The sequence below is a fragment of the Anolis carolinensis genome, chromosome 4 (genome assembly GCF_035594765.1).
Source record: "Anolis carolinensis isolate JA03-04 chromosome 4, rAnoCar3.1.pri, whole genome shotgun sequence".
Classification (NCBI taxonomy): domain Eukaryota; kingdom Metazoa; phylum Chordata; class Lepidosauria; order Squamata; family Dactyloidae; genus Anolis; species Anolis carolinensis.
The window spans coordinates 251,994,572-252,012,427 of record NC_085844.1 but is presented as its reverse complement, the minus strand read 5'-3'; the positions used below and the strand labels follow the sequence as shown (position 1 = coordinate 252,012,427).

Below are 17,856 nucleotides of genomic sequence, written 5' to 3'. Positions count from 1 at the left end.
GCAAGTTCCTCCAAGTGAACACATCTTCCCAATAAAACCTTATGATGCTTCAATTTTAGGCTTGCTACTAATTGAAAACGACTCAAAGGAACACAACGACAACAAAGCCAACATGTATATGAACCCCATTGATTCAACAGGACTGCGTTGGGCACATCTACACTGCAGAACAAATGGCATTTGACCTCACTCAAACTGCCAGGGCTTAATCTATATATATATAAGGGTAATGAAATTTCGGCCTAGGACGAAACAAAAAAACTACACATCCCAGAAACACTAAACTTGGCAGCACAACTCGTCATCCATGCCTCTGCGTTCATACAACAAAAAGAAAACAAAAATGAAGTCCTAATTAGAGGGAGAGGAAGAATTCCTTTCATCCAATTGCTGCCAGTTAGAAGGCTAAGCTCTGCCCACTTGGTCTCCTAGCAACCCACTCAGCCCAGGGGACAGGCAGAGTTAGGCCTCACTTAGGCCTCTTCCGCACTGCCTATAAAATACAGATTATCTGATTTTAACTGGATTATATGGCAATGTAGACTCAAGGCCCTTCCACACAGCTATATAACCCATTTATAATGGACTTAATGTCAGGAGAAAACCTTTACCCTTTACCTTAACTACCACCAATTCCTCATTACAGTAGAGTCTCACTTATCCAACACTCACTTATCCAACGTTCTGGATTATCCAACACATTTTTGTAGTCAATGTTTTCAATATATCATGATATTTTGGTGCTAAATTCGTAAATACAGTAATTACTAAAGAGCATTACTGCGTATTGAACTACTTTTTCTGTCAAATTTGTTGCATAACATGATGTTTTGGTGCTTCATTTGTAAAATCATAACCTAATTTGATGTTTAATAGGCTTTTCCTTAATGCCTCCTTATTATCCAACATATTCGCTTATCCAACATTCTACCGGCCCGTTTATGTTGGATAAGTGAGACTCTACTGTACTTTTATTTCCCATATCACCATACTTCACCACAGCAATGCGTGGCCGGGCACAGCTAGTGCAATATAATCCTGGAAATTGTGATTTGGTGAGGCATTAGCACTCCTTTGACTTTGGAAAACTGCAACTCCCAGACCATTACAATGATATCAAATTGCATTTATTCTCTAGTGAAGATGCACCCAATGTCAAGACCTATAAACCAATGCAAAAAAGGGAAATCAGTCCAGAAAATTGTTCAGGAATTTCTCCTGCTGCCCTTTGTTTCCACCATCTCTTTATCTCCTCCATCACTCTCTCACAGATGAGAATTCGTTGCAAATTCCTGACATGTCTGCATCCTTGCGAACAGGAAGGATACGGTTGACTTTATCAGGGACCTCATGTGTCTTAATCCCGCTCTCTTGGCTTTGCATTTGCTCCGACAAGCCTTTATCTCCGCTTAAGGTCCCCTTAAAAGGATGTCTTGCTACAACCCTTGCGGGATATTCTGCTGCTTTGAGAGTCATTTCAGATAGAACAGACTTAAGCCCAAAGGTGTGGGGTCCAAAACCCTGTCTGAAAGCCTCCTTCCAAACCTTCTCTCCTTTAGTTTGTTAGTTTAGTTGGAGGATACAAAGATGAACGAGAAAGACACAAAGTGTTCAAAAACCGTTAGAATTGAAACAAGCATCCAGGCGCGAGAAGGACTTAATGCAATGCATGGCTGCCTTAATAAACTTATTGTTATTATTATCCATTTCACCCAAAAGGTGCATCTAGACTGCAGAATGAATGCAGCTTGATCCCACTTTCACTGAAAATAATAATAATCAATAATAACACTTTATTTATATTCCGCCCTATCTCCGCAAGGGACTCAGAACGTTTTCCAACACAGCACGAAACATACAAGTTAAAACCATACAGCAGTTAAAACATATAAAATACCACGTAAACATAAATATATAAGACTGCAGTGGCTGAATTCTATGGAATTGATCCCACTTTCACTGCAAATACAGTAGAGTCTCACTTATCCAACATAAACGGGCCGGCAGGACGTTGGATAAGCGAATATGTTGGATAATAAGGAGGAATTAAGGAAAAGCCTATTAAACATCAAATTAGATTATGATTTCACAAATGAAGCACCAAACATCATGTCATACAACAAATTTGACAGAAAATGTAGTTCAATACGCAGTAATGTTATGTTGTAATTACTGTATTTATGAATTTAGCACCAAAATATCACGATGGATTGAAAACATTGACTACAAAAATGCGTTGGATGATCCAGAACGTTGGATAAGTGAGACTCTACTGTAATAATCAATAATAACACTTTATTTATAGTCCATCCTATCTCCTCAAGGGACTCAAAGTGGTTTCCAACACAGTAGGAAACATACAAGTTAAAACCATACAGTAATTAAAACATACAAAATACCACATAAACATAAGTGCATAAGACTGCAATGGCTGGAATTCTGGGAGTTGTAGTTTTGCAAAGTCTTTACAAAGTGCCCTAAACAATCCTATTATTACGTAGTATTGAGAAGTGGCAGGCAAAGTGGTGCCGAAGGCTTTCATAGCTGAAATCACAGGGTTGTTGTGTGTTTTCCGGGCTGTATGGCCATGTTTCCAGAAGCATGCCCTCCTGACGTTTTGCCCACATCTATGGCAGGCATCCTCAGAGGTTGTGAGGTATATGGAGAAACTAAGCAAGGAAGGTTTACACATCCACAGATATATAAACCTTCCTTGCTTAGTCTGACATGACTACACAGAGAAGCCATTGAAATCCACAAGCAGGTGGACAATTTCAACAGAAAGGAAGAAACCATGAAAATCAACAAAACCTGGCTACCAGTATTAAAAAAAACTCAAAAATCAGAACGGTAAATAAACAACACTCTTAAAACAAAGGAATTACAGACATGAATCAATCAGGGGCAGTTAACGACTCTGAACAAAGGATTCCCTCAGGCCAGGATGTGAAGCTTGGAAGGCTATTTAATGCTAATTAAGGTGATTAATTACAACATTCACACTGGCCTCCAACAGACAATTGTTCCTTCCTCCACCCTGGACCTTCCACAGATATATAAACCCCACTTGCCTAGTTTCCAACAGACCTCACAACCTCTGTGGATGCCTGCCACAGATGTGAGTGAAACGTCAGGAGAGAATGCTTCTGGAACATGGCCATACAGCCTGGAAAACACACAACAACCCTCCTTGCAAAGTGTTGTTTAAGGCTTTCAATGGTCGGGATCACAGGGTTGTTGTGTGTTTTCCGGGCTGTGTGGCCATGTTCCAGAAGCATTCTCTCCTGACATTTCGCCCACATCTATGGCAGGCATCCTCGGAGGTTGTGAGGTATATACTCTTTGCAAACTTTTTCTCCTTTTGTTGATTCGTTTAGATGGAGGAGACAAAGATGAACCAGAAGGACACAAAGTTTGCAAAAACTGTTAAAATTGAAACAGGCATGCTGGGGCGAGAAGAAAAAGGACTCCATGCAATTGCATGGCATGACACTGATGTTGATGAACATGATGACACTGACAAACAGTTCCAGTTAGATATTAATTTGTCACAATTCTTGCATTTTATCAATGTTCCCCACTCTTGTTGATTTTAATCTTGTAATTTCCTCTGATCATCCTGTATTATTATTCTCGAGTCTCACGTAGAGTCTGCACTAGCTCACCCTTACACATCTGTACTATGCTCTAGGCTTTAAGGACCTGATATGTTTATGCTGTTTTATGCTGTTTATATTGTTTTAAATTATGACTGTGTTTTATGTACGATGATGCTGGGCTTGTCCCAATGTGAGCTGCCCCGTGTCTCCTTGGGGAGATAGGAGCGGGATATAAAAATAAAGTTGTTGTTGTTGTTGTTGTTGTTATTATTATCATTATTATTTTATTATGACACAGCAAACAAGATAGATATGCTGGATTTCGTATCACAAAATCACAAGTCGATCACTTCCCAAGTGTCTAGGACTGTGTGATGTATTTTCAGATCATGCGTGCAGATTCCAGTAGGGTGGCCTTTTGCAGTTGGCAGATCGTAATTTTGTCAATGTCTATTGTTTCCAAATGCTGGCTGAGATCTTTTGGCACGGCACCCAGTGTACCCATCACCACCGGGACCACCTGCACTGGTTTCTGCCAGAGTCTTTGAAGTTCAGTCTTGAGGTCCTGATAGCGGCTGAGTTTTTCCTGTTGTTTTTCGTCAATGCGACTGTCACCTGGGATGGCGACATCAATGATCCAAACCTTTTTCTTTTCCATGACTGTGATGTCTGGTGTGTTGTGTTCCAGAACTTTGTCAGTCTGGATTCGGAAGTCCCACAGTATCTTCACGTGCTCATTTTCCAATACTTTTGCAGGTTTGTGATCCCACCAGTTCTTTACTGCTGGGAGGTGGTACTTGAGGCATAAGTGCCAATGAATCATTTGGACCACATAGTTGTGCCTCTGTTTGTAGTCTGTCTGTGCGATTTTCTTACAGCAGCTGAGGATATGGTCAATGGTTTCGTCGGTTTCCTTGCACAGTCTGCATTTTGGGTCATCATCTGATTTTTCGATCTTGGCCTTAATTGCATTTGTTCTGATGGCTTGCTCCTGGGCTGCAAGGATCAGGCCTTCTGTCTCCTTTTTCAGGGTCCCATTATTATTATTATTATTATTATTATTATTATTATTATTATTATTATTACTACTACTACTACTACTACAATAGAGTCTCAACATTCGCTTATCCTCTGTTTGTAGTCTGTGCAATTTTCTTACAGCAGCTAATCTATTATTATTATTATTATTATTATTATTATTATTATTATTATTATTATGTTCCCCCAAAGGGTGCATCTGCACTGCAGAAGGAATGCAGCTTGACCCCACTTTTATTGCAATGGCTGGATTCTATGGAATGCTGGGAGTTGTCGTTTCACAAAGTCTTTACAAAGTGCCCTAAAAAACAAGTCCCACTATTCCATAGTATTGAGAAAAGTTTAGAGCAGGCATGGACAAACTTGGGCCCTCCAGGTGTTTTGGACTTCAACTCCCACAATTCCTAACAGCCGGTAGGCTGTTAGGAATTGTGGGAGTTGAAGTCCAAAACACCTGGAGGGCCCAAGTTTTGGATAATTTAGCAATCAATAAAAGAGAGTTTCTTGTAACCAGCTCGTTTCAGAAAGAAGATCTGCTATTTATAGAGCGAGTGAGTAAGTTAGTGGCACATGCTTGCTCTAGTCTTGAGTTCCATCCACATGTTTTGGAGGATCACATTGCAATCATTGTATTACAGCCAAGCCAAGCGCATGCAGAGAGAGCCAGGTCTTATTAGCCAAAGTCTTTTAATGTATTACCTTCAGCCATGCTGTTTCTGTTTCCCGCTGGACAGATCCGATTCCTTTCTGGTTCTCTGCCTTTCTGCTCTGGAAACTCACCTCCTGAGCTTTGGGTCCATATATATATATAGCCCTCCAAAGCACACACCCCTCCGCCGTCACAATAAGGCCAGTGGGGCGGAGAAGGGAAAGGGAAACAGCAAAGGCTTTCCAGGAAAAATCAAGTGTGTGCTTCGCTTTGACAAAACTGGAAACGAAATGCAGGAGCCGGGCGGTGAGTGACACACCGCAAGGCAAGGCCAGGGAGGTTTGGGGTTGGCGAAAGAGCCCCACCTAGCTGGCATCTCAGCAGAGGCCCTGTCATGCACACTGCCCATTCATTTCATTTTCTTATTAAATTATTACTATTCATAGCCAAAGAATGCTCAAACTTTTGTACAGTGGCCCTTATTTCCCATGCCAGTAAAGTAATGCACAAGATCCTGCAAGGCAGACTCCAGCAATACATGGAGTGAGAGTTGCCAGATATCCAAGTTGGGCTTAGAAAAGGCAGAGGAACCAGAGACCAAATTGCCAATATCGAAATGCTGGATAATGGACCTCTTCCAAGGTCGGCTGAATCTTTGTCTTATCTCTCGGAGCTAGGTCTTATTACTCTATTTCCCTTTTATTATTACTTTTATTACAGTTTATTCAATTAGTCTCAAATTGTCCCTCAAGTGTTAGGTTCTTTACTCGATCCGGTTGGGTTCTAATTTATATATACTGTATATTTTAAAAGTCTTCTAGGGTCCCCGCAAATGTTTTATACCATTCAGGCGGCTTGTCCTCTAATTACTTTGCGTTAGTTTATATTTCCATTTGATTGCTTTAGGACCCGTAATTCCAAAATCTTATCCTCTTTTAAATATCGTGTTTGCCGTCTCAGTTTTCTCACTAGTTCCTTCTTTCTTTCTTCGTCAAGGCACCATCTGGATTTCCATTGTCTCATTTACTTACTTTTCTGTGTCCATCTTCTTTGGGAAAGTATGACCAGGTTGCTGTAACCGGGTTCGGTCACCCGCCCTTGCTGCCTCCTCTCGTCCCGCTACCCAGCGGCTCCTCGTTCTGATCCTTAGGCTGGTCCCTACGGGGAACCAGCTTTGGGGTCGTCGAAAGAAACCTTTTTGGGTTTGGCTGTCTCTCGAACCTCGATCCGTTCAGAGAGAGGGAGCTTTACCTAGCTCGCCTGGACGCTGCAGGAGGTTGGTGCTTGGAGCTTCCAAGCACTCTACCAGACACCATGCTGCCATACCCAGAAGTCTGCTAGATGATCTCCAATCTTTGACATCTCCGGTCAGCTGACAAAGAACAGATGCCAGCCATAAAACGGGCCAGCCATAAAACTTCTGGTATGTGAGAGCCTCTATATAAGTGGGTCAAAGGAAAGGTTCTGGTATTCGTTACAATGAAAAAATCTGTTGGAATCTACCAGCGTGTCTTGATGCTTTTTCGGTGGAAGACTGACCCACAGCACAGCTGGGAGAAGAGGATCCGACACATGTTCTTGGTTGTCTGGGGAGACCAAGTCACCTTGTCTGTCTCCTGAGAAATCTGTATAAAGACCAAGTAGCCACAGTAAGAACAGACCACGGAACAACAGACTGGTTCAAGATTGGGAAAGGAGTGCGGACATCAGGGCTGTATACTTTCACCCTCCCTATTCAACTTGTACGCTTGAGGAATCCAAGGCCGGAGTTAAAATTGATGGAAGAAACATTAACAACCTTATATGCAGATGATACCACTCTGATGGCCGAAAGTGAGGAGGAGCTGAGGAGCCTTCTCACCAAGATGAAAGAAGAAAGTGCAAAAGCTGGGTTGCAGTTAAACATCAAGAAAACCAAGATCATGGCAACCAGACCGATTGATAACTGGCAAATAGAGGGAGAAAACATAGAGGCAGTGACAGACTTTATATTTCTAGGCACAAAGATCACTGCAGATGCAGACTGCAGCCAGGAAATCAGAAGACGTTTCCTTCTTGGGAGGAGAGCAATGGCCAACCTGGACCAAATAGTGAAGAGCAGAGACATCACACTGGCAACGAAGGTCCGCATAGTCAAAGCCATAGTGACCTATGGCTGCGAGAGCTGGACCATAAGGAAGGCTGAGCGAAGGAAGAGAGACGCTTTTGAACTCTGGTGCTGGAGGAGAATCCTGAGAGTGCCTTGGACCTTGGCAAGAAGATCCAACCAGTCCATCCTCCAGGAAATAATGCCCAGTGGCTGCTCACTGGAGGGAAGGATATTAGAGGCAAAGCTGAAGTATTTTGGTCACGTCACGAAGAGACAGGAAAGCTTGGAAAAGGTCATGATGCTGGGGAAAACGGAAGGAAAAAGGAAGAGAGGCCAACCAAGGGCGAGATGGATGGACGGTATCCTTGAAGTGACTGGTTTGACCTTGAAGGAACTGGGGGCGGTGACGGCCAACTGGGAGCTCTGGCCTGGACTGGGCCAGGAGGTCACCAAGAGTTCGAAGCAACTGAATGAATAAACAACAACAATTCATAGCCCACCATCCATTTACTTGGAGGTTTCAGGGTTATGTCCAGTCTCAGGAATTGGAAGCAGTGTCAATGAGAATCCTAGTATTGGAAAGGGATCCCCAGAGGTCATCTAGTCCAATGCCTTTCTGCCAGGCAGGAAGACATAATCCAAACCTTCCCGACAGATGGCCATTCAGCTTCTGCTTTAAGGCTTTTTGAATCAATGGCCTGAATTCCTCACTCCACTTCATAGAATCATAGTTGGAAGGGTTCCTAAAGGTCATCCAGTCCAGTGCCTTTCTGCCAGGCAGGAATACATAACCCAAACCCTCCTGACAGATGGCTATCCAGCCTCTGCTTAAAGGCATTTTTTACATTGCTCCATTTTGAATCAATGGCCTGAATTCCTCACTTCGGTTCATAGAATCATCGTTGGAAGGGTTCCCAAAGGTCATCCAGTCCAAATTTATTTATTTATTTACAGTATTTATATTCCGCCCTTCTCATCCCAAAGGGGACTCAGGGCGGATCACATTATATACATATAGGGCAAACATTCAATGCCCATATACACATAGAACTGAGATAGAGACAGACGCAGAGGCAATTTAACCTTCTCCTGAGGGGATTTTCGATTCTGGCCACAGGGGGGAGCAGCTGCTTCATCATCCACTCTGACGGCACTTCCTCATTCCAATGTCGTAAATTAGTTAAATTAGCCTCCCCACTTTATAAGTGGAACCTTATTTCCTACTTGATAGATGCAACTATCTTTCGGGTTGCTAGGTCAGCAACGAACAGGGGCTATTTTTTTATTTTTCAATTGACGGGTGCTCACCCTGCCACAGGCTGGCCTCGAACTCATGACTTCATGGTCAGAGTGATTTATTGCAGTAGGCTGCTCACCAGCCTGCGCCACAGCCCGGCCCATTCTCCCAGGCAGGAAGACACAATCCAAACCCTCCCAACCCATGGCCATCCTGCCTCTGCTTAAAGACCTCCATCACAGTCTCAGAGAGCAATGGATTTCACTATCAATTAGCTTTTAACACCAATAAGTTCTTCTCCCTGCTTAGAATCTTAGAGTTGTAAGGGACCCCAATTTACCCCCATTGTGGCATTCAGAAAGGCACAATCGAAGCCTTCCCAACAGACAGCCATGCAGTCTCTACTTTAAGGCATTTTGTATCAATGGCCTGAATTCTTCACTTCACTTCATAGAATCATGGGATTTGAAGGGTCCCCAATGGTTATCCTGTCCCAGCTCCTTCTGCCGGACAGGAAGACACAATTCAAGCCCTCCTGACAGATAGCCATCCACTCTCAATCTAAAGATGTTTGGAATCAATGGTCTGAATTCTTCTCTTTGCCTCATGGAACCATAGGGTTGGAAGGGTCCGCAAAGATCATCCAGTCCAACCTGCTTCTCTGGGAATGCACAATCCAAGCCTTCAAACCAATCCAATCCAATCCAACACCCAAATTGAACAACGGTGTTTTCCACAGAATGACAAAAACCTCAGGTTGCTTTAGAGATAGTGCCCCAAAACAAGATACCTCTGAAGGTTTTTAAGTGGAGGCTGGATGGCCATCTGTCAAGATGGTTTGGATTGTGTCTTGGCAGAAAGAGGTTAGACTGAGCCAATTGGCCAAAACTAACAAAACAAATTTCAATTAGGAGAAATGTAGATACTACACTTCATAAAAAAAAATGAAATGCACAGATAGAAGATTGGTGACTTCTGGCTTGACATCAATGTGGCATGTGAAAGAGATCTTGGAGTCTTAATGGACATAAGTTGAACATGAGCCAACAGTGTGATGCAACAGCCGAAAAAGCCAATCTTTTGTTCAGACTTTACCTGGAATAACCCTTTGTCCAATTCTGAGCACCACAATTCAAGAGGGATATTGACTCTAAGCTGGAACATGTCTGAAGGAGGGCGACTAAAATGACCAAAGGTCTGGAACCACAAATCTCTGAAAAGCAGTTTAGAGAACTGGACACTTTTTGCCTGTAGAAGAGAAGGTTAAGAAGAGACAGGAGGGAAGTCTGGGAAGTTATCCTGGACAACCGCATGGCCATAGGCTATTTATTATTACCACACAATCATGGCTGCCAAGAACTGTATAATATGTGCTACTACAAACTCAGTGAGAGCTCAGAGATGTTGAAAAAAAGCCATATCTCAGATGCAGGTACTGGCAATTAGGATCTGTCATGACTAGTGCTGACAACGAAAATACGGGTGAAGGATTACTTCTCCAAGCATTTGAATTGGGCTTAAATACAGAGCAGTAGCATGTGCAGCCAGACAGTGAAGAACCCACCATTTCAAAACAGGAACAACAACAACCTCAAATGGACAATGAAACACTTACCACTCCACTGGGCATGGAGCAAGGACAGGATCAGGGTGTTGAACTAGAAGACAAGGGATTAAGTATTCCAGACCAGCCACAATTAAGAACAGATGGTATTCAAGTGCCTAGATCAAGTTGTTTGGCTGAGAAGAGGACCAGCAAGTGGGATCACCTGAGAGATCGGCATAAATAGCTGGGGCATTCAATAGCTAGTTGCTGGTAGCAACGTCAATGTTGTGAGTTGTCATTTGAAATTTTGTGTGTTGACTATTGGATCTTGAGAGATGGGCTGTACCTTGCATTTTGGTTGGACTATACTTGGAAAATGTGTTGGCGAAATATCCTGGCATCAGAATATTGGAACAGACTTATGTTTTACCCTCTTGCCACCGCCTCCTTGCTTGGCTGACTAATTAATGTTTTGACCTAGGACTGCCTCTGGACTATGTTTGTGTGCTTGGCTGATTTACAAGAGACTCTCAAGGGAGGGCTCTGCCGGGATCCAACAGAAGCAGCATCTTGATTTCTCATGGCTCACCTGCTGGCATTTCAATGGCTACAGGAGGGCTTTACCATCACCTCGTTGATTATTGCTGTGTTGAAAACACTGTGCAACACAATTTTTGTTCTTGGGCTACAAATGTAAATAGAAAAGGTTTATTCAGCTGCAAAATCTTTGTTTTTGCAGGACATCCTGCAGCACATTTTGCTATAGTTTTTCAATGAATATCTCATTGAGTCTCGACCAATTCAGTCGAGTTTGTTCCACAAAAACAAAGTTTCTGGAGCACTTTCAAAGTAAGTACTGCCCAATTAAATAGGAAACAACACTTTCAGATTAGGAACAGAAAATTGTTCAAAATTTGTTTCATAGTATAGTATCATGTTGCTGTTGGTGATGTCTTCCAACCCTGGTGCCGAGACTCTGCCTCATCAAAGCCTCTAGTTCCCCTCAGCCAACCCCTCACCAGATCCCATTCATCCAGCTGGCCACCTTGAACAGATGAGAGATTTTAGGTCAGTGACAGAATCACAATCTTCAGTCTCAAAGGAGGGAGTATGTTGTCCTAAAGTGAAGGCTCCAAAAATACGGAGGTCTGGAAATGACCAAAAGTTACCCTACTTGGCTCAAAAGACCAAGGAAAATGACTCACGACTGACCCCACTTTCAACTTCTGATTCCTCTCACAGTAATTCATAAATAACAACAAGGGTGCAGCTACAGCCTTTGGCTAAATAGGCTGTGGGGAATGCCATCTTTCTACCTCTTTATAAAATAAGCTTCTCCCTTGATATCTGTCCTTGGAAATATCAACTGTTCCCGGGGAATTTTTTCCTTTGCTGAAGCCAATCAACAAGTCTTGTTGATCAAGTTAATCCCACCCTGAAGCTGATGTGCTCCTTGGGGGCAAAAGGGTGGTGTGGACACAGGAGACAGACACCGGAATTCCTCCAATAAAAACTTTATTACGTTTCCCGGCATATCAGGCGCCAATCACAAACTGTAAATGAATGTACTTTTGAACCAATGAGATCACGGATTGTAATTTACACCAATTCCAGCACATGTAAAATATTATAATCATGATGATGTCAGGTCTGGGAGAATTCCCGACATCTTGCCTTGGGCAATGATGCAACAAACTGGCTTCTGATGTTGCTCTTGGTCTCTGCATGTATTCATTGGAACCAGCATGCCGGGAAAGTGAACCTTGAGATTGTGGATATCACAACTTCACTTTGGAATTGGAGCAACGTTGATGTTGCAATAGCCCTTCACTCCTTTCAGTTTGTTGCTTTCAAAGTTCACCACCAGCTTCCGGGGGCCGGACAGGAAGGGAACAAAGTCCACCTTGACTTTGGCTTCTTCACCTGGACCGACCGGGGAATCACTAGGGAGAGAGAAGAACAAAGATCACAAGACTGACCTCAACTTTTAGTGTTGCTGAAAGAAGGTTTCCCACTGATGCTTTAATAATGTACTTTCCCAAGATTGTTTGCCCTTATGAAAACTTTGGGAAAATGTGAACTTTGTCAACTGTTAGTCTGCCCAATCATGATAATCTAGTGTGGTCCATTCGTTTAGTTTTTGCTGAATATAGGAACACTTGAATCACATCCGTGAATAATCCAACCAGCAAATGTAGAGGGTCAGTTGCAGCTTACAAAACTATGAATCCCACAATTGCATACCACAGAGCCTAGAAATTAAACTACATCCATCCTTGTGCAATGTGAAATAACTTTTTAAGAGAATAAAGAAAACACCTACATCTTCTGGACCTTCTGTCCACCCGTGAGTCCAGCCCCTTGCACAGTGAAGACACAGTCAGTCAGTGGGGCTGGGAGTGGGTTGGTCAGCGTCAGTTCAGCCACCAGCCTCCGATTCAGCATCGGCTCCCCCAGGATCTGCATTTGCCAGGAAGAAGTTGCAATGGGGACAAAACAAACCAGAAGAGCTTTAGAAGAGGAGGAAATACAGTTATCCCTCCAGGTTTGCTGAGCTCAGGACCCCCATGAATATGCTTTCCAAACTTTGGCCCCACAGAAACCCATGGGTCACCGTAAGTTTACAGGTGTCTTGGAGACTTTGCTCCTTTTTTTCCCAAATGCTACAGACTAAAACTTCCAGGACATGGGAAAGGGTACCCTTTTAGACTGGCTTGGGAATTCTGGGAGTTGCAGTCCAAAAAGAAGACCCTTCTCCAAGCCCAGAAGGACTGATAAAGGAATTCCAGGTGCTGTGGGCTGTATTTCAGAGGAGGAACTGACAAAATCACAGCTGCGTCTTTCTTGCCGAAGAACACCCTGTGTCTCAAAAGGAGACTGAACTGGAAGCTAAGCAGTATCAGGCCTCATTAGAATAATAATTAATAATAATAATAATAATAATAATAATAATAATAATAATAATACTGGGATCTGCACGCATCATCCGAAAATACATCACACAGTCCTAGACACTTGGGAAGTGTTCGACTTGTGATTTTGTGAAACGAAATCCAGCATATCTATCTTGTTTGCTGTGTCATACAACGTCGTTGTGTCAATAATAATAATAATAATAATAATAATACTTGATTGAAGTCAAAAATCAGAAACTCTTCAAAACACAGCAGACAAAGAATCAGTACAAGAAAACCGCACTACAAACTAGAGCTGACAGCTGGCACAACAAAACATTGCATTGAAAGTCCCTTGACAAAATTGAAGGAAAAGCTGACAAGGAGAAGACCTGGCTCTGGCTCACGAATGGGACCCTGAAGAAGGAGACAGAAGGCCTGATCCTTGCAGCCCAGGAGCAAGACATCAGGACAAAGGCAATTCAGGCCTAGATCGAAAAATCAGCTGATGGCCCAAAATGCAGACTGTGCAAGGAAACCGATGAAACCATGGATCATATCCTCAGCTGCTGTAAGAAAATCGCACAGACAGACTACAAACAGAGGCACAACTATGTGGCCCAAATGATGCATTGGAACTTATGCCTCAAGTACCACCTCCCAGCAGTAAAGAACTGGTGGGATCACAAACCTGCAAAAGTATTGGAAAATGAGCACACAAAGATACTGTGGAACTTCCGAATCCAGACTGACAAAGTTCTGGAACACAACACACCAGACATCACAGTTGTGGAAAAGAAAAAGGTTTGGATCATTGATGTCGCCATCCCAGGTGACAGTCGCATTGACGAAAAACAACAGGAAAAACTCAGCCGCTATCAGGACCTCAAGATTGAACTGCAAAGACTCTGGCAGAAACCAGTGCAGGTGGTCCCGGTGGTGATGGGCACACTGGGTGCCGTGCCAAAAGATCTCAGCCGGCATTTGGAAACAATAGACATTGACAAAAATCACGATCTGCCAACTGCAAAAAGCCACCCTGCTGGGATCTGCACGCTTCATCCGATTCATCTGGATTCAGGCTGGGCTCAGGTCTGATTCACCATATATCCCAGGATGATCACACTAGCAACTTGTTCAAGTTTAAGTCTTCTCTTCTATTGGTCTTTCTTCATCCCTCTTAACTTTTCTTTTCATGTCAGGAGCAACTGGAGTTGCTTCTGGAGTGAGAGAATTGGCCGTCTGGAAGGACGTTGCCCAGGGGACGCCTGGATGTTTTGATGTTTTACCATCCTTGTGGGAGGCTTCTCTCATGTCCCCGCATGGAGCTGGAGCTGATAGAGGGAGCTCATCCGCACTCTCCCTGGGTGGGATTTGAACCTGGCAGCTTTCAGGTCAGCAACCCAACCTTCAAGTCACAAGGCTTTTATCCCCTAGGCCACTGGAGGCTCCATCCCTCTTAACTCATCTGGATTTTGACACAGCACTTAAATCTGTTGAACAAAGACTGTGGGACATTGCCTCCTGTGAGCTGCATTCTCGCTCATATGTTTCTTATTCCCCAAATACCCTGAGTATTATTGCGCCAAATTGCTATGTGTGTGTGTAAAGAAATCCTTGCAAGGTTGTTTGCAGGAGATCTCTGCAAAAGAGCTCAGCTTTGCAGAGAGATAAGCCACGCCTAAAACAACAATGTATCTGTTTGCTGGCAGATGGCTGGATTTGTCAGTTGGAATTTGAGCTTGCTGGGAGAGCACAGAAAAAGACAGGCTCTCTAATAGCTACGGTCAAGTAGCTGATTAAATATGCTATGCTGTATATATATTGAATGCTGATTGATTAGTTATTGATCTTATGCAACTACATGGACATTGTATGATTGCTGAACTGTTTATTTGACTTCAACTCAACAAATAAAGTTTCCTTTTGTTCTTTTAATTCCTCTGCCTGGTCTGAGTCTTTTGGCACATGGTGTTAACTGGACGCTGCTGATTCCGCTGTACACTCACCTGGTAACAAGTATATGCACTATTCTGGGCCTCTACATGAAGCCAATTATCTTAAGAACTTGACTGTGGCCAGATATCGCAGCCTATTCTCCAAGGCAAGCTGCAATATGTTCCCATCTGAAGTGCTTCGAGGCAGATTTGTGGGAGGGAGTCCAAAACAATGCAAGACTTTGCCCATGTAATAACCAGGATGGTGAATGTATATATCACATCTTATTGTCTTGAACTTGTTACAAACAGGCTTGGCTACATATTATTAACTCAACTACTGTGCAACTACTGTACTATTAACTACTGTGCAAGCACGGCTGGTGGGGACGAGGGAAGGGCCTTTTCGATCGTGGCTCCTCGGTTGTGGCACACCCTCCCCAGAGATGTACAACCAGCCCCAACCCTTTTGAGTTGTAGAAAAGCCCTGAAAACATGGCTATGTGCCCAGGCTTTCGAAGATTAAATGATAAAGACAACCCGGACTGATTTACGGCTACAGCATGAGGATTTTGGATGAGTGGATTTTCATCATATGTTTTATATTTTTATATTGTTTTAATTGGATTTTCATTGCTGTTTTAATTATGTGTAGGCATTGAATTGTTGCCAATTTTGTACGCTGCCCTGAGTCCCTTCGGGTGAGAAGGGCGGGATATAAATGTTGGAAATAAATAAATAAACCTACCCAGTAAATCTGCCCAATTTCATGTAAAGCTTTTACTAAGTGACAATTTCCCTTATGTGACCTTAGCTGTTGCCAAGTTTCTCTCTGAGGTAGCCAGGATTAGACAACTTCCTATGTTAGACTCAGGTTGAAACTTGCCTTATATATATTTGCAGTGTTTTTATCCTTGTTCATCTAGCATTACACTTGTCCTGCGTTTAAGTGGTCTTATCAGTTTATGAATCTGTTGACACTGAGCAAATTGGATCTTTGGGCCATAATAAAGCTTGATTGATTGAAGAGGCACAGAAACACACAAAGTCTGACTTTAGTCCCTCTCCCCCAAATGCTGCAGGCCTTTCTGGACTGACACTGGGGGATTCTGGGAGCTGTAGTCCAAAACCTTCCCCAAGCCCAGAAGGACTGCCAAGGAATACCAAGAAGTTATGGTTTCTAGGACCTGAAGTTCAAAACTCCCAGAAAACCAATTTTGGGAATCATTGGAGTTTTCCTATTCTTACCAGGATTCCTTCTTTCCCAAGGGGAATGAGCACTCAACATCCCAACATTCTGCTTTTCTTCCCATGGGTGATTCTTACCTGGATTTTGATGTCCGGGTTCTTGATGTAAATGTTCCTCATCCCAACAAAATACTCCTGGGTGTCCTGGCAAAGGAGGAGGGATGTCACCCTGATCATGTTGTCCTGAGTCAAGCGCTGGCCATACTTTTTATAAAGGATTTGAAAGGGAATGGCCTTCTCTGGAAGGACAAAAACAGGTCAGGTTGGTGGATGGCGGCACCATCCAAGTTGGCTAAGCTTCCCAAGTCAGAGATCCCAAACAGAGTCCTAGGCCCTTCTACACTGCCATCTAATCCAGACCATCAAATAAAATAATCCAGATTATGTTATGAACTGGATTATTTTAGTCTACAGTGCCATATAATCCAGTTGAAAGCAGATTATCTGGATTTTTAATGGCTGAGTTGGAAGGGGCCCAACTATTTTCTCCAACAAAGGTCCTTAAGAATTGCTCAGAAATCCTTGCATTCTTGCAAAGAAACGTCACGGCAACAATGTGTAATATTCTTGCTCTTTTATATGTGTAAGTAGGTGTCTTCAAGTCAAAAATAGCTCAGCTATATGGACCAGTTAACATATTATCTGGAAAAAAAAATACCGGTAAGGGTATAAAGAAGACGGACTGGTCGGTATTGGAAGAGTATATGAGCTTAAAGTACAATCCTTGAAGAATCAATAGAAAGGAAAAAAAATTTTTTCTTGTAAATAAACGGGAGAGAACATAGAAGAAGTAGATCAAAAGAAACTTGCACAGGAACAAGGGCTGAACAGAAGTTCAATACTGTAATCCTTTTTTTCCCCCTTTATCAATTTCTTTTTGATTTTTTCTCCTATCCTTTTCAAGCTTTTCTTCTTTAAATATTGTTCCCCCTCTTTCGATGTTTTAGCAACTTGAAAACCTTTAATAAAAATCATTTAAAAAAATAGCTCAGCTAGAGGGAGCATTAAGTCAAAACAAATTGGATTTCTTCCCAGGTCTGTATGAGAAAATGCACAGCACGAGGGAGAGAAGGAAGGGAGGGAGAAAGAGAAAGGAAGGGGGTTGCCTTGTCTGTCTTGGGGTTCATCTGCACTGTGGAATTAATGCAGTTTGACAACACTTTAACTTCCATGGCTAAATACTACGGAAAAACTTGGATTTATAATTTGATGAGGCATCAGCATTATTGGTAAGAGAAGGATCAAGACCTTGTAAAACTATTAGACAAGGCGGCTAAAATCGTTTCAAAACTGCATTCATTCTACAGTACTGGTGCAGTGGTTCAGATCTCTCTATTTTTGCTTAGGTTTGCACCTAAAGTTTGCACCTAAAGACCAATCCTTCTGGTTTACAACCAGCACATGCTACTCAATAATTACAAGGATAAAAAGACTGCAAAAATGCAAAGGCGATTAGGTTCCACTCTCCCCAGACATTGAACATTCTAGGCTTTTTGTTTCAATTGTTGGAAATCCAGGCCTTTCCTCCACTTTGGAAGCCAATTTAGGGCACATCCGCACTTTAGAACAAATGCAGTTTGGCACCACTTGAAGTGCCATGGATCAAGGTTGTGGGATCC

The 17,856-nt window shown here is 42.8% G+C and overlaps 2 protein-coding genes across 2 annotated transcripts in view; both read right to left on the bottom strand.

Moving 5' to 3' along the window:
- LOC100552886 (protein-glutamine gamma-glutamyltransferase 2) overlaps positions 1 to 5,520 on the bottom strand; it is an 89,097-nt gene extending 83,577 nt beyond the window's left edge. Inside the window, exon 1 of the mRNA XM_062979753.1 lies at positions 5,337 to 5,520. Within this exon, the coding sequence (XP_062835823.1) occupies positions 5,337 to 5,346 (10 nt within the window). The 5' untranslated portion in view covers positions 5,347 to 5,520. The remainder of the gene's footprint in view (positions 1 to 5,336) is intronic.
- Positions 5,521 to 11,665: 6,145 nt separating this feature from the next.
- The window catches only part of LOC100553086 (protein-glutamine gamma-glutamyltransferase 2-like), a 46,302-nt gene continuing 40,111 nt past the window's right edge, over positions 11,666 to 17,856 (bottom strand). Inside the window, exons 9-11 of the mRNA XM_062979792.1 lie at positions 16,316 to 16,476; positions 12,482 to 12,618; positions 11,666 to 12,101 (exon numbers count right to left, since the gene is read on the bottom strand). Of these exons, the coding sequence (XP_062835862.1) occupies positions 11,945 to 12,101; positions 12,482 to 12,618; positions 16,316 to 16,476 (455 nt within the window). The 3' untranslated portion in view covers positions 11,666 to 11,944. The remainder of the gene's footprint in view (positions 12,102 to 12,481; positions 12,619 to 16,315; positions 16,477 to 17,856) is intronic.